Genomic DNA, 15810 nt, shown 5'->3' with positions numbered 1-15810 from the left:
CCCAGCAGTGAGGGTAATGCACGGTAAAGGACCCTTGGGCCACTGCGGGCGCCCAGGAGCCTGAAAGTATGTTCCATCTGAAAGCTTTAGGATCTGGGTTGGAAGGAGACTAGAAGGAACTGCAGCTCCCTTAAGCCCCTCCTTGCTACCCCCTCTTCTGGTCATGCAGAGCTGCACTTGCCAAAACCAGACCCCCACTAGCACCAGAGGCGGGCCACTGTCCCAGAGGCTTCCTGTGTGCTGCTGATGGAATCCTCTGGCCCTGCCCATATGGAGGCAGGGGGTGGGCGAGGGGACCTGGTGGGCGAGGGGACCTGGTGCCAGGGGAGGAGCACTGCATCTTGGCAGGGCCCATTACAGGAGTCAGGAAGGAGTGACCCAGATATCCCGAATCCAAGATTCTTGTAGCCAAGAGATGATGAGGAGAGGCTACAGAGGAAAAGGGCAGGGGAGGAGAGGGAGCCATGAGGTAAGAGAGGGCCCAGAGGCCAGACACAGGGAACTGGGTGCCACCCAAGACTGAGGTTTGGAATAGAGTATGTAAGGGAGAAAGGCCAGGGCTTGGGAGAGTCATGATGCCCAGGGCAAGACAACAAAACAGAGGGCAAACAGGGTAGCCACAGAGGGCCCATGCTTGCTTTACTTTGCAGTTTGGTGGCCCCTGGTGCTGAGGACAGTTCTCAGAGCAGAACCATCTTGTCTGCCCATGTTAGTCCATGACACTGAAGACTGGCAGCAGACCAGGGCAGCACTGGGCCTAACAGCTGTCACTTGGGTGCCTCTCCAACCTTTACGCCAGACATCATGGCCTAGCTCTTTTATTGGCCCAGGCCATGTCCTTCTTGAGCTAGCTCTCAGAAGCCAGAACTTTTTGCCCTTTTCTGGGTTCTCATGCTCTTTCTGAGCCATCCTTCTCCATCAGAAACCCAGAGAGGGAGTGGCTCCAGGCTCCAGTAACCAGATCAAAATGCACCACATCCAGGGGACAGGATGGGACTTTCTCTCGCATGGGCCACATGGGTCAAGCTGTAGGCTCAGCCCTTCATTCATCCCATTCAGCCTCCCTGGCCCTCAGGCTTACAGAGTGCCTACCTGTTTATCTGCAATGGTCTCTTGCAAATTTGTATGGGAAGCCTTGGGCCCAACAGCTTGCATGTTTCTGCCTGCAGTCCAGCTCCTGTGCTGCCCACTGTCTTCAGACACACACAGTGGCTGTGGCCTGATTTGTCAAAACCCGGTCCCCTGGGGTGAACAGTCCTGACTGCCCCCACACCAGCACCAGTGAAGACGAGCCTCCTCCCCTGCCCTTAGGACTTGCCATCCATACAGGTCACAGGCTTCCTGTCTGACACAGAAGTTTGCTCCCCTGCCCCCCTTGTAAGACCCTCCTCAGAGCCTCAGTTCTTTATACCCCAGACAGCTGGCTATACATGAACAATATTGATCCCACTCAGACAAGATGTTTCAGAATAAGTAAATCCAGAGACAAAGTGGTTTAGTGGCTGCCTAGAGCTGGGGAGATTGGGAAGAAATGGGGAGGGGCGCCTGGGTGGCTCAGTTGTTAAGCATTTGCTTTCAGCTCAAGTCATGGTCCCACGGTCCTGGGATTGAGACCCCCCCGCATCGGTGGGGAAGCCTGCTTCTCCCTCTTCCTCTCCCACTCCTTGTGATCCCTTTCTTGCTGTCTCTCTCCATCAGATAAATATCTTTAAAAAAGAAAAAAAATGGGGGGTATCTGCTAGAAGGTATTGGGGTTTCTTCTCAGGGTGTCAAAAATGTTACAAAATTGTGATCGTTGCACAACTCTGTGAATAAACTAAAAACCACTGAATTGTACAATTTAAATGGGTAAACTGAATTATGTCTCAATATGTTGCCAACAAAAATAAAAAAACAAGCAGACCAACTAACCAGAAGCTGAAGCTCCAAGCTCTGATGTCTCCTGTGGGTCCCTGATGAAAGGGAAAAGCAACATCTGAAGGTCTGGCCGCGGGGGTGGCAATCCAGCCCCAGGGGGGACGTGCAGTGTGGTTTGACCACTGTTCATCGGAAGCCCCTTCTTATGCTTGGGAACTCCACACAAATCACGAAAGGAGACAGAACCCACCTCCCACCACATAGAAGACCAGATACTTGGCTTTCCCAGCTATCTCCTTGTAGTCCTATAACCAAGGCTTAGCTTATCAAATGCCTCTGCCAGGAATTTCTCAGTGAACAGCAAAGCAGGAAGGAAAGCCCACTACCTCTGGTGGCAGCTGGGACAGCTTCAGCATACTCTGGTTCCTAGATAGGATTTAAGGTGCTCTTAATGGCTCAGACTTATCTGCCAACGACTGTTCCTCTTTTTTTTTTTTTTTTTTTTAAGATTTTATTTATTTATTTGACAGAGATGAGAGGCAGGCAGAGAGGGGGAAGCAGGCTCCCTGCAGAGCAGAGAACCCGATGTGGGGCTGGATCCCAGGACCTTGGGATCATGACCTGAGCTGAAGGCAGAGGCTTAACCTGCTGAGCCACCCAGGCGCCCTCCTCTTGTTTTCTAACTTGTGTTTCTGTGAGCCCAAGAGTTCAAGAGTCTTTCTGCTTTTATCAGCCAGAATCTGCTCTTTGGCTCTAACGGAGGATTGGCACATGTGACATCAGGGACCCTGTAGCACTGGATCCCTCTGGACAAGGGAAACTATCCTAGTAGCTTCACTCCTGAGCTTACAGTCACAGGGAGACAAGCACCGTATGTGCATCTCACATTTCAGTCATCAGTTACAGCTTTTCCCCCATTCGAGAAGCATCAAACCTTAGATGTCCTAGCTTCTAATTCTTTCTTTTCCTGATAGCTGCTTTTTAGATGTCTTTCAAACATCCTTTAATTTCTTATGATTTATCAATTTAAAAAAAAATCTGTGCCCAATATGGGGCTCAAGTTCATGACCCTGAGATCAAGAGTCACTTGGTCTACCGACTGAGCCCACCATCAAACCCAGTTAGAATTAACTGGGCTTTCTGAGGCTTAGGGTTTATGAATTTCAATGCTACAAAATTCCCAGCGTCTTTAAAATATTCTCTCCTCTGGAATTCTGACTGTATGGATCACATTAGTCTATCTCCCAAGTTTGTTTTCTCCATGTTTTTTACCTCTTTTCCTCTGTTTCCATTTCTCTACATCCCTGTGTTCCATCTATGTACCTTCAGATCTACTTCCAGTTTAGGTATGTCTCATCTGTTGTTTAACCATAAGGTTTCTAACTGCAAATGGTATACTGTTAATTTTTAAAAGCTTTACTTTTTTATCAAACCAATTTGGTCCCTTTATTTATTTATTTATTTATTTTTTAAAAGATTTTTTAAAAAATTTGACAAACAGATCACAAGTAGGCAGAGAGGCAGGCTCCCTGCTGAGCAGAGAGCCCGATGTGAGGCTCGATCCCAGGACTCTGGGATCATGACCTGAGCCAAAGGCAGAGGCCTTAACCACTGAGCCACCCAGGCGCCCCCCAATTTGGTCCTTTTAAATGTTCTTTTCTTTAGTCATACTTTTTCTTTAAATACGAGCAAGATATTTTGTATTTTGTACTTTTAAAAGTTTACTTATTTTATAGAGAAAGAGAGAAGGGGCAGAGGGAGAGGGAGAGATTCTCCAGCAGACTCCCTGCTGAATGAGGAGCAGGACACAGGGTTCGATCCCACAACCCTGAGATCATGACCTGAGCCAAAATCAAGAGTTGGACGTTTAACATCCTGAGCCAAATGTTCCTATGTTTTGTATTTCATATTTCTAACAGGTTTTTGCTGGTCTGATTCTGTTGTGTATTTTTTCTAATGACTCTTTGTCATGGTGATTTCTTTCCTTGTGTGGCTTTGTATTTTCACTGAAAGCACACATTTCTTCAAATTTTATCTTAAGAAACTCCCTGAGGTTTGGGTTTAAAATACAAATCTCAAGAGAAGATTATACTTGCTTCTGCTAGGTGCCTGGGAGCACTACCAACCTGAGACCACTCCAACCTGAGACCACTTCAAACTAAACTATTAGCTTGAGGATTTTCCAGTCTACACAGGTAGTCTGAACTCTAGACCCAAACAGTACTAAGAGCCGGCTGTGGTTACACATTACTGGAGAAAACTCTGTGCTCACCCCCTACCTCTCCTTATAGCCAAAACCAAAGCTAAGAAGGTGAGTTGTGGGAGTGGTTTGCTCTTTCAATGACTATGTTTTCTGAGGTTTAAGTAGGAGAGATTTCTGGTCTGACTTCCTTCTTTGTGGGAGCCTTCTTTGTTCCCTGCCAGCTGCACTAGTGGCCCACTGAAACAATTGTTCTAGGCCACTCACAGACCCCACCAAAAAAGCAGAAAAAAAAGAAGAGAGACAGGAATGTTTATGAATTCGCTCTTAAATAAAGTCCCAGCTCTAGGAACCATCCACAGACTTCATGACCTTCACCAGCCTTAAGATCACTCACTAGCCTGTTCTCTTCTATACCACAATCATTGGTCTAAAGCAAGGATGGGAGGACATGAGGACATGAGGAACCAGATCCAAACAGAGAAGTGTGGCATAGCACAAGGCTGAGTTGCTCTTCTTTTTGTCCAACCCTGGAGCAGTCCAAGAGCTCTCTAGTCGTCGTCTTTGAGCCAACCTAGCTTAAGGGCTAAGATTCTTGCCCTTGGATGGAAAAGAACCAGAACAGGCCAAGCCAAAGTCTGTCCCCACAGATCCATTTCTCACTGGGCTCACAGTGGCAGAGCTCAGGACAGTTCCTTATTACTCTTTGCTCAAGGGGAGATGTCTCCGGTCCTTGCCTGCGTTTCGGCGCCTCTTTCGACTTAAAAAACTCTCTAGCTTCTTGCTGCGTTTCAGCTCCTTGAACTTCTCAGCTAGTACCAACTGGCGCTGCTCAGCTAGAGGACAGGGAGAAAGAAGGCTGGTAAGCAAAGGAGGAGGCACCCTTCCCCTTCCCCAGGTCTATACCTCTCAACCACTATGCTGGCATGCATGACTTGCTTGGAGTTCACAGGCGTGTGCAGCACGTGAACTTGTTCTAGGATCCTCTGCTTTATCTATTACACCAACTGTGAGTTCCTTCTCTATGCCTGGCGTAGCATATGGAGGGGAGGCAGGAGAGAGATAAAAGCAACCCTCCTTGCTTGTAATCTATACTTAGGGGTATGAGAATAGTTACAAATAACTCCTGCCTACCACCTCTGCTTTCCTCCAACTTCCCATGACATCCTGCCTTCTGGCCTCCCTCAGGGAGCTCACAGACCTCCAACACAGCATGCTGCCTCTATGGCTGCCCAAGCCCATCCTTGCAACCAGCCTGAGATAGCTGTGCTCCACTCACATTTCTTCAGGAAGTATGGCCGCTGGCCCTGCTGGGCCCGAGCCCTCTGCTCCTGCTTCAGGGCCAGGCGCAGCTCCTGTTGCCGCTTGCGTTCCTGCTGTGCCCGTTCTTGCTGCTCCTGAGAAGCAAAGAGGAGGTGGGTGAGATAGGTGGGCAGGAGGGCCCGGTAGCCACCCCCACTGCCTCGAGCTGCTCTCACCGCCCACCTGCAGTCTGAACCACTCACCATCCTCTGAAGCAGCTGCTGCAGTTTCTCCTGCTCCTGCCCAGAACGGTGTTTCTTCAACTGCTTTTTCACCAGCTCCACAGGGCAAAAGGAACACGATGGTTAGCAGTCTGTACGTGTCAACTGAAATTCTGTGCCAAGCATTATTCTGAGAGGTTCACATATGCTAATGCAAATGACACACTGAGATACGCATTATTATTACCTCTTCTTATGATCAGAAAACTGTGAAGTAAAGGAACCTGCCAATGGTCACACAGCTAGTCAACTAATGAGCCAGGATTTGAAAACAGAAAGCAAATTAGGGAAGTTAATCAGTTAAGGAGAAATAAATCTTCCCACCCCTATGCTCCCTGTTCCCCTCTGCCTGACTCTCTAACCTGTCCCTTAGTTTCCTACCCTTCGGAATCCCCATGAGCCTGTCTCATGTTCCAAACCTCTTTTTCTTTGGCTCGGATGTCATTCAGGAATTCGTAGGTTTTGTCAAACACCTCAGGATTATATTCTCCTGAAAGATCGTCAAAGCGGGGATCCCGGGCTACCTTTGAAGAAAACAAGAGTATAAAAAAACTGTTCCTTCTCCCCTGAAACACTTCTTCCTGCTTCTTCCTCACCTTCTTACTGATGGGGACAACTTGACGCAAAAATGGCACCCGGACCTTGGCTGACATTTCCAGAGGCCTACGGAGAAATTAAAGGACAAATCTAGGGTCTCCAGTCTTTTTTTTTTTTTTTTTTTAAGATTTTATTTTCTGATTTTTTTATTTTTTGAGAAAGAGACAGAGAGAGAGAGAATGTGTGTGAGGAGAGGGCAGAGGGAGAGGAAATGGATCTTAAGCAGGCTCTATGACCAGTGTGAGAGCCTGATGCAGGGCTCAATCTCATGACCCTGAGACCATGACCTGGGCCAAAATCAAGAGTTGGGCGCTTAACTGACTGAGCCACCCAGGTGCCCCAGATTTTATTTTATTTATTTATTTATTTATTTAAAAGATTTTATTTATTTATTTGTCAGAGAGAGAGGGAGAGAGAGCGAGCACAGGCAGACAGAGAGGCAGGCAGAGGCAGGGGGAGAAGCAGGCTCCCCGCCGAGCAAGGAGCCCGATGTGGGACTCGATCCCAGGACGCTGGGATCATGACCTGAGCCGAAGGCAGCTGCTTAACCAACTGAGCCACCCAGGTGTCCCAGATTTTATTTTTTTGTTTAGATTTTATTTAAGTATTTGGGAGAGAGAGAGTGAGTGAGAGAGCACAAGCAGGGGAGAGGGAGAAGGAAGCTCCCCACCAAGCAGAGAGCCCAATGTGAGGCTAGATCCCAAGGCAATGGGATCATGACCTTAGCCGAAGGCAGACACTTAACTGACTGGGCCACCCAGTCACACCCCCTAGATTTTATTTTTAAGTAATCTCCACACCCAATGTGGGGCTCGAACTCACAACCCTGAGATCAAGAGACACATGCTCTTGTGGAGATCAAGAGTCACAAGGCTCCCCAGCATTTCCAATTGTGATCAAAGGCCTCCCACCTAAGAATTCAGTCACCTACTCAAGGTCCCAGGTATGCTCCAGTTCCTGGAGCAGGCCTTGCTCCTCACCTGTGCTTATCTGCAACACATGCATTTTGGACACGTGGTCTAGAACCTTGCTTCTTAGAACTGTTTCCAGTTGCCAACTGTTTGTATGTCTCAGTCCCCACTTGGCTCTGCAATTCCAACAGCTCTTCAAATGACATGTTAGATGTGTCTGTGGAAGGAGAGGTGAGGACATGACTCAGCACAGCCTCTCCCAGCTGCAGGGACCTCATCCCACCCTCTTTCCTTAGGTAGCTAACCGTTTCCAACATCCCCATCAGACCAATCACTACAGGCCCCAAGCAGCACAGATCGTAATGGTGCTACCTCAACACCTAACTTCCCAAACACTCCAGCCACCTGGGGCCTCACCTGGCTAAGAACTGTAAGGCCGGAGGTGGGTCAAGCCACAGTCCCTTCTTTTTCATCTCTTTTGAATCATGCCTCCACAGGCTTCCCCATAGGGCGTGTCTCCCTTGCTCAGTGACCACTGCCAGGGCTTGGCTTCATATTCTCAGCACCTCTTACCTTAGCTAGTGCTCTCATCTTCTAATTGGTCTCCCAGCCTCTGTCTCCTCCCAAAGCTAGGTTTTCCAGTTCAGGTTTGACAGGGGCATCTAAAATGCAAAGCTGATCTCATCACTCCCACCTCTTTGACACACATATACCCTATGGATCACACCAGTCCAGAACTCAAAACTCCTTAATGGGTTCCTCTTGATCAGAGTAAAAGCTACAGGCCTTGTAATAGTTTGAAAGCCCCCCGCTGTGATCTCTAATCTCATGTCCTAGTAATCTCTTTCCCACTCCTCTCCAGTCACTGGTCTAGCAGTTCCTGAGCAAAAAGGTCTACGTTCCTGCCTCAGTTCCTCTGCATTTGATATTGCCTCTGCTTGGGAGATTTCTTCAAATATATTTAGTGTTTGCTCCCTTAGTTCCTTCAAACCATTGCTCAAACGTCCCCGACTCAGTGAGACCTTCTCTATCTCCAAAACCCTTATAAACCTTTTTAAAAACTGAGATATACTTCACATATCATAGATTCACCCTTAAAAACACACAGTCCCATGCTCTGTTGCTTTTAACGTTATTTACTTTTTTTTTTTTTTTTTTTGGTCACCCTTTCTAAAAGGTAAGTTCCAAGAGAACGGGATTTCTTTTTAAAATTTTAAGTAATTTCTATACCCAGTGCGGAGCTTGAACTGACAACTCCAAGATCTTGCTCTACCCATTGAGCCAGCCAGGCGCCCCAGAACAGTTTGTTTGCTTTATTCACCGATGTAACTACAGCAGCTAGAACGGCATTTGGAACAGGTCCACAGGGTGGATGTTCACCAAATGTTTTTGAAATTGGTGAAACTGACCTACTGACCCCTCCCCAGCAACCCATGCGTCTCCTGATCGTACTTTTACACACGCGTCTTCTCCCTGCGGAAAACCCGCATCCTCCTTTTCAGAAACTGCCCGGGATCTGCTAACCCAGGAAGCGCCCCCTCACTTCCCAAAGCGTCGGCGGCGATCCCTACAGCGGCTCCTTCAGAGAACTTCGCAGTCTCACGGTGACTGCACCGCCCCCTGGCCTTCTCCCCGTCCCCGGCGCCCCGCTGTCCCTCGGCCCCCGCACCCGGCCCTCACCCTTCCGCAGGCCCCCGGCGTCCTCCCCGCCGCCCCGGCCACCGCGAGGAGGCCCGGCGGCCGCCGCCACGCTGACACGGTCCCTCGGCATCGGCTCGCGGGACACGCCGGCTCCGAACTGGACTACTTCCGCCCCAACGGCTCCCACCCCACCTCTTCCGGCCTCACCCGGAGGCCGCGTCTGCGCAACTCGTTGGTTGAAAAGGGCCGACCTTCGGGCGGGTGGGCGCCGCTCGAGATAATGTTGCGGCATTTTTGTCGCGTGGCGCTGAACTCCGCGCTCAAGAGGCACAAGGTCTGGGCCTTGGTGGTTTTTTGTTTCCTTTTGCGCCTGGCGGAGAAGCTAGAACCTCAGCGCCCTACCCCTTTGCAAGCTTTTGTCATCCACCCCCACCCAACGCACTTAACAAAACAGATCACACGTTTGGAGATTTTTAATTCATTTTTATAAAATCTGAGCTGGCTGGGAGCGTCAGGGAACAGCAACAGCTCAGGGAAGGTGGGATTATCTGCTGGTCCTCTCCTCCCCAGGTCAGGGAGAAGGAGGTTTCATGGCAACAGTTGCAACTCCTCTCAGCTCCCAATGGATGCTCATGGCTCAAGCGGGGGAGGGGGTGGAAACAAGGGTGTGGGGGAAGCTCCTGAGGCTCAGACACTGCTTGCTTCTCCCTTATCCCCATTTCCTTCGCTTCCCAGCAGAGCCTGGCTGGCCTGGGGCAGAGCAGAGGCCCAGGAGCAGTTGGAAGGAGGTGTATGGGACAGAGCACCAAGGGGAAGGGGCCCTCGGCCCAAGGGGGGAGGGATCTCGCCCTCCCCCCTACAGCTCCCCACTGAGTTCACAGCACAGGAAACACCTCTAGTCCAACAACTCCACGCAGAGGTATACCGAGTCCAGGGTCCAAAGGGGCAGGCAGGTGAGGGATGGGAAGGGGCAGTGAAGACAATAGCAGGCTCAGGAAGGGAGGCGGCAGCAACTTTCTCCTACCCATGGGAGGAGACGATGGGGCGACTGATATTGCTGTTGGTGGTCATGGCATTCAGCTCCCACCTGGAAGGCCAACAATGACAGGCAGAAAGGACAGCTGGGAGAGCCTCCACCCCCAAGGCCAGAATTGCTCAAAGCTATGAACACATCATCAGTCCCTTCAACATCCTAAAGCTCAACCACCCACAGCCACCTACCTTCTTAGGACCTTACTAAGAAGTTCAACAATCGGGCCCCACCCACCACCAAATCCAGTATCACCCACTCCTCCACCTGCAAGTTCATGTAGACTTCCTCTCTATGTTTATTTAAGTGCATTTGTGCCCAACACCTGGAAAAAAACATCTGTGTACACAGCTCAGTAAATTTCCCAACCTACCTTTCATCCTCTGCTCAGACCCAACCAGGAATGCCTGTTTTTGCTCTCCACTCCTATCCTTTTTAAGGGCCTGACTCAGCTCTCCTGGGCTTCTAGAAGCCTTCCCCGCCCCTCTCACCACATAAAAATCCCTTCTTCCCCCTTTTTTGACAATTCTATCACTCTACAAAGATGTACCAAGTTCCTCCTTATGCCTTGCACACTGTGTCACTAAATGCTGAACACACACCCTCTCAGCTTAAACTTAACTGATATAAGGAGAGGGAAGTGTCCAGAATGACCCAGAAAAAAACACAATATAGCCAAATAACTTTTGGTGCTTGATTTGGACCTAAGAATGGGATTCAAAGGTAAGTACCTAGGAAGGACCACCCTTAACTCTGTAACTAGTGTGATCCAGAGATTCCTAAACTTGTTGGTACTTTGCAGCTAACTTTGAAGACTGAATCAAACTTTCTCAGCATGTTAAAAAAAAAAAAAAAAAAAAAACACCAAATAGGCTCGAGACTCAAGAAGTGATGCTGCTGAGCTTGGTTTGAAACACCTGATTTTTTTCCCCCTATTATTTACCCACCTGATAATTTTCAATCTCCTTCCCTCTCACTCTCCACAAGTACACTACATCTCCAGCAGAACAGAAACCTCTCTCCCTTCCACACTGAGGCCAAGCTCACCACATCATGCCTGTGCTGCCTGCTCACCCTCAACCAAGCCCTCCTCCCCCAACCACTCACTGTACCTGATGTCATGGGGCAAACAGGACTGGTCCAGGTTATACTGAATCACGGCCAGTTTACAAAGAGTCTTCAGACTAGGGCCTTTAAAGAAGTCAGGGAGATGGAGATGGTCAGAGCCAAGGAAAGGGTTCGTTCCTTAATGTCACCACCCAAAGCCAGGGACCTGAAGCAGCAGCACTCTGGGAATACGTGTACTTACTAAAATCCAAAATGTGTAAGTCAGAATGATCTATGAGGTCAAATTCATCTCCCAGACCTTCCTCAGGAGATGGACTGTGGGGATCAAAAAGAAATGAAGAAAGGAAGAGAGACTATCTATGAGACCCTGTCGCTCAAATGCCTCCCATGCAGTCACAGACTTGGGCCCTTCCCTGAGGCCTCCCTGCTTTCCTCCTAACCTGGTACCCCCAAAGAGAACAATCTTGTCACCAACGATACAGCAGCACTGGCGCCGGCGGGGACATGGCCCCTTCCCCTTCGGTTCAATCTTCTTCCAGGTAAAGGACACTGAAGAGAAGTTGATATGGAGGTTGAATACCTACCCAGTCTAGATATCCTCTCCACTCCGACTCTCGCAGGATTTCCTCCCTCCCCCATCAATTGCTCCTCATTTTCTCCCTAAAGGCAGTGCTCTGTACCAGGGTTAAACTTCCAGAGGTCATGGAAGTGCCGGTTCAGCCTCGCATTATAGCCACCAAAGATGTACAGCTCCCCATTGTAGCCAACTGGAAGGAGAGAAAAATGTGGAGTGTGAGGACAGAGGGTGGGAAGGGGGACCCCACAGGAACCAACAGACACTCACAGGCTGAGTGGCTCCGACGGCCCTCAGGCAGCACCGGAGTTGGGGGACAGTCCAGCCAGGCCTCAGTCCTGGTGTCAAAGACACGGATGCGGTTGCAGTAAATCTCGTTGTTGGAATGGAATGGCCCAAAGCGGTCGGCACGTCCCCCGAAGACATACATGTGACTGCCCAGCATTGTGGCTGAGTGGAAATCCCTCCAGCGCGCAGGGTTGCCCTGGGTAGGAGCAGAGAGATGAGAGGGAGGGGGTCAACATGGAGCCTAGGAGGGGATCTGTTCTCACTGAGCTTCCTATGATTTCTTCAACTGAGGGTAAGGATCTGGGAGAAAGAAGAAAGGGCAGACCTTTGTACAGATAAGGGTCCATGTCATGGTGCTGGTATCCAGCTTGTGAATGTCATTGGAAAAGCAGTCCGCCTGAATGGGAAGAGAAAGGAAGTGAAGAAAGGAATAAAATATGGGATCAGTGGTCACTCTGACCACTCTGATCAGGTCGGGAGTGGCCCCATCAGGAGGGGACCCTCCACCTGTCCCCCTCAAAACCTTCGAAGAAGTCAAAGCCTCCTATCCCGCCACCCTCAATTTCCCTTTCTCCTTCTCATTCCCACACTAAACCTCTACTTTCCTGCCAGACGTACCAGCTGCTCATAGCCCCCGAAAATGTACATGGTCTTGCCCAGGACACAAGCTGAATGTCCATCCCGGGCTCCAGGAACTGTTCCCGACACTCGGGGTGTGGACCACTTGTGAGTATCTGAAAGAGAGGAGAGGCGCCAGGTAAGTAACCTGACACCTCCTCCTAGACTCTGGGGTGCCCTATTCCCAGCCGCCCCAGCCCACCTCTGTCCCCACCCACTTCCCGGAGGCATCATTTGGCAAAACACAGCCTCTCTGAGACCCATACTCACTGACATCAAAGGCATAAAGCACATTGCAGGCTCCTTCGGTGTCATTCCGCCCGCCCCAAAGGAAGACCATGTCGTCGATGAGGACGGTTGAGTGTCCATACCGCATGTAGGGTACCACAGGAGCCTGCCCACGGATGGCAGGCCTCACTGGGGGCAGCTTTGTCCAACGCAAGGACACTGTGGGCACAGTTCTGCTCAGCCCTGGAAAGCTCCCTCCCAGGCTGTCCACCTTTTCCCAAACCAGATATTCTTTCCCCTGTCCCCTTTGGCCATAGGTACCACCACCAAACCTGATTCAGCGACCTGTTCCCCTCCCCGATGTGGGTACCCAGGGATGGTCCCAGCATCAGCTTACCTGCATTGAAAATGTGCACATCAATCTGACGCAGTGTTTCATAGTCTTCACCAGAGCAGTAACCCCCGAAGGAGTATACCCGGTGCCCAACAGCCACTGCAGCATGGTTCACCCTGCGGGGCCCGCCCTCCAGGTGCACTGTCCACCGTAACATCCCCTGGGTCACTGGTTACAGCAACATGCCCCCCCGGCACGGCCTGCTGCCTCTGCTACCTGCACACAAGTTAGGGCCACAGGCTCCTCAGGCAGGGCCTTTGTCTGGCTCACTGACTCTGCCCAGGACCAGCCCTTCACTCCAAGTGTCACCCTGATGGCCCTCCCACACCACCCGTCCAAAGCTCAGGTGGCTGGCCCTAGCCCAGGGGAGCGGCAGAGGTCAGGGAGTTTGCCCTGGCCCTGTGTTCTCCAACAGGGAAGGATGGGGCCACTCCCGACCTGACTGACAGCTCAGAATCTGCTGATCAAGGGCTCGGCACGGTCATCCTCATTTACTCATGGAGGCCCCATTGCGTCCCTGGCCTGGCACAACCTCCAAGTACCCCCCAACTCCCCCAACCCCCAACCCTCCTTCCCAAGGCAGTGCATTCTCTTGTCTCTCTGGCTCTGCTCCGCTTACTGCCACCTCTCTAAGAATCTCTGCTCTTTAAGGTGGGGAAAGGGATCTCAAAATACTCAGGACTATTAATAGCCCAGCCAATCCCAATCAGTCCACTGAAAGCTGACATTGGTGCTTCAAAGCAGAAAAGCTTTTAGGCCTTTAGAGTGAAAATAGTCCCCCTATCCAGGACAGGGTGGGATTGATCCAGGGCAGGGACCTCCAGGGATGGTTAGTCCTTCATAGGGAACTCCTGCCAAGCTGAGCTGTTGTCATCAGGGTCATCCAGGGCCCCTCACAGGAACTCCAAGTTCCTTTGACAGCTGTGCCTGGTATCCTGCCAAAACTAGGAACTTAAGCCAGAAAGGTATGTGTCTGCTGGGGACTGAGGGGGTGGGGGAGAAGAGGAGGTGTTTTCCCCTCTTGCTACTTCCCCAACCCTGCTATTGTAAGGATACACAAGCTATTTTAGCAGCTCTTTTCCCACTTGAATCCCTGAAATGGGGGTGGGGTAGGGTTGCATTAGAAAAGAGAAAGGAGGGGTGCCTGGGTGGCTCAGTCAGTTAAGCATCTGCCTTTGGCTCAGGTCACGATCTCCAGGTCCTGAGATACCCAGAGATAGAGTCCCACAGCTGGCTCCCTACTGCCTACTCAGCGGGGAGTCTGTTTCTTTCTCTCCCTCTGCCCCTCTCCCAGATCATGCTCACACACACTCTCTCATAAATAAATAAAATCTCTTAAAAAGAGAGACAGAGACAGAAAGGAAACAAACAAAAAATGTCCTTGGGCAGGACAATAAATAGACCCAGGCATGACCTGCCAACCTAGTGATAATGGGTACATTTGAAGGCTCTGTCAAACAAATGCTCCTCCAACTGGTATTGCCTTCGCTGGCAGGCACCTGCTGTGTTTGAGTGGATCATCTGCTCCCTGTTCAGGAAGTCCTGGCAGAGGAAAGAGCCTGACAGAACCTCAGACACAGAGAAAGCAAGTAAGGGAGGCCCCTTGAAAGAAAGACACACAGCTTTCAGTTGGCTTGCCTGCCCCCTCCCGCTTCAACCTCCCTCAACCCCCCATCCCTTGCTTTAAATAGCCAGCCTGCCAAACCTGAAATAGCCCCAGCAGGAAACCACTCTCACTTCATTATTCCTGTCCTCAATCCAACAGATCTTGGATCTGGGCTTTCGGGAGATAGAAGGTTGAAGGTTTTATGAATTTGAGTCTTTCATTTTCCCTCATAGTTTCTACTTCCCCTTCAGCTATGTCAAGGTAAAGTAAGGAATTCACAGAAGAGAGAAGCAATTCCATCCAAAGGTGGACAGAATCGTAGCTTCTTCAAAGGAAAACTCAAACTCATGGAGAAAAGCCCCCACCATCTCAGGGGCCCCGCTTATCTCTGGGTCTCCTGGATCCTTCATCACTGCTGCATTCTCCAGCTTCTTCCATTCTCTTCACGTACATACCCCCCCTCTCTGGTCTCTTGCCATGTTCACTCCCCGTTTCTGGCCTTTCTTGATCTCCTGAGAGCTTTGCAGTTTTCTCCTTTTTCCTTCTCCCACCGCACCAAGCTCCACCCCGACAGCCCTCCATTTTCCCTGAGCCACCAAGGGAGAAAAAGCTAATATTCACTGACCTCTTTCGGCCAGGGATATTCCCACTCTACTTGACGCTATCCCTGTCTCCTTCCAGTCATCCCAACCTCTCCTCCCCAGAATACTAGACCCTCCCCCCGCTTTTCTTTCATTATCCTCAGCTTCTCCTTCTCCTCATAGCCCAGTGTTTCTTCCAATTCCCTTCAGTGCCTCCGCCAGTCACCAGGTCTCCTCCATCGGTTTCCTCACCATCCTCCCCCAGCCCTTCTTTCCCCATTAACACCCTCCTTTCCCATCATCCTCCTAGTTCCCTCCCCACCCCCACCTCATTACTCTTAGGCCCCTCCCCCACGACTCCAGCTCCAGGAATGGGCGACCCCAGCCCCTCTAATTTTCCTTGTCCCTTAACCCATCCCGGGCTACCTGCCAGGCCGGGCCGGGGCGGGGCCGCGGGTCCTCGCGCTGCCTGCAGTCTAGAACCCGTTGCGCGCCAACCGACACCTCGGTCCCCAACTAGATAAACACAGCCAGCCTCCGTCCTTCCGGCGGGCGGCCGTGTGCGCACGTGCAGTCAGAGCTATGTACCTGAAGCCTACCGGGACTTGTAGTCCACGGGTTTCCGGAGGGTCGTGAGGGGCCGAGGAGTGGGCAGGAGCCGAAGGAGATTGTGCGCATGTACGTATATGTGTCA

General features: G+C 50.7%; 1 protein-coding gene across 5 annotated transcripts; it reads right to left on the bottom strand.

Annotated features, from left to right (window-relative positions):
- Positions 1–4352: 4352 nt before the first annotated feature.
- Positions 4353–15661, bottom strand: KLHDC3 (kelch domain containing 3). Of its 5 annotated transcripts, XM_044251111.1 has the most exons (15): positions 14635–15450; positions 12933–13145; positions 12578–12754; positions 12308–12423; positions 12015–12086; positions 11672–11885; positions 11508–11594; positions 11268–11376; positions 11069–11142; positions 7158–7305; positions 6177–6243; positions 6000–6104; positions 5563–5637; positions 5337–5454; positions 4353–4893 (listed from the first exon to the last, which is right to left on the bottom strand). In XM_044251111.1, exons 2-15 carry the CDS (start codon positions 13084–13086, stop codon positions 4757–4759), a joined length of 1653 nt encoding a protein of 550 aa, XP_044107046.1. In that variant the 5' UTR covers positions 13087–13145; positions 14635–15450; the 3' UTR covers positions 4353–4756. The 5 variants fall into 5 exon arrangements, with proteins under 5 accessions (XP_044107046.1, XP_044107040.1, XP_044107035.1 ...); XM_044251100.1 differs by lacking the exons at positions 4353–4893; positions 5337–5454; positions 5563–5637; ... (1 more) ...; positions 6177–6243; positions 7158–7305 and adding exons at positions 9198–9816; positions 10872–10950 and having other exon boundaries at positions 14635–14708; positions 15161–15429; XM_044251092.1 differs by lacking the exons at positions 4353–4893; positions 5337–5454; positions 5563–5637; ... (2 more) ...; positions 7158–7305; positions 14635–15450 and adding exons at positions 9198–9816; positions 10872–10950; positions 15543–15661.
- Positions 15662–15810: the final 149 nt, after the last annotated feature.

The sequence above is a fragment of the Neovison vison genome, chromosome 1 (assembly GCF_020171115.1).
Source record: "Neovison vison isolate M4711 chromosome 1, ASM_NN_V1, whole genome shotgun sequence".
Lineage (NCBI taxonomy): Eukaryota > Metazoa > Chordata > Mammalia > Carnivora > Mustelidae > Neogale > Neogale vison.
Note: the sequence above shows the minus strand (reverse complement) of the source record. Positions and strands in the feature narration are given on the sequence as shown.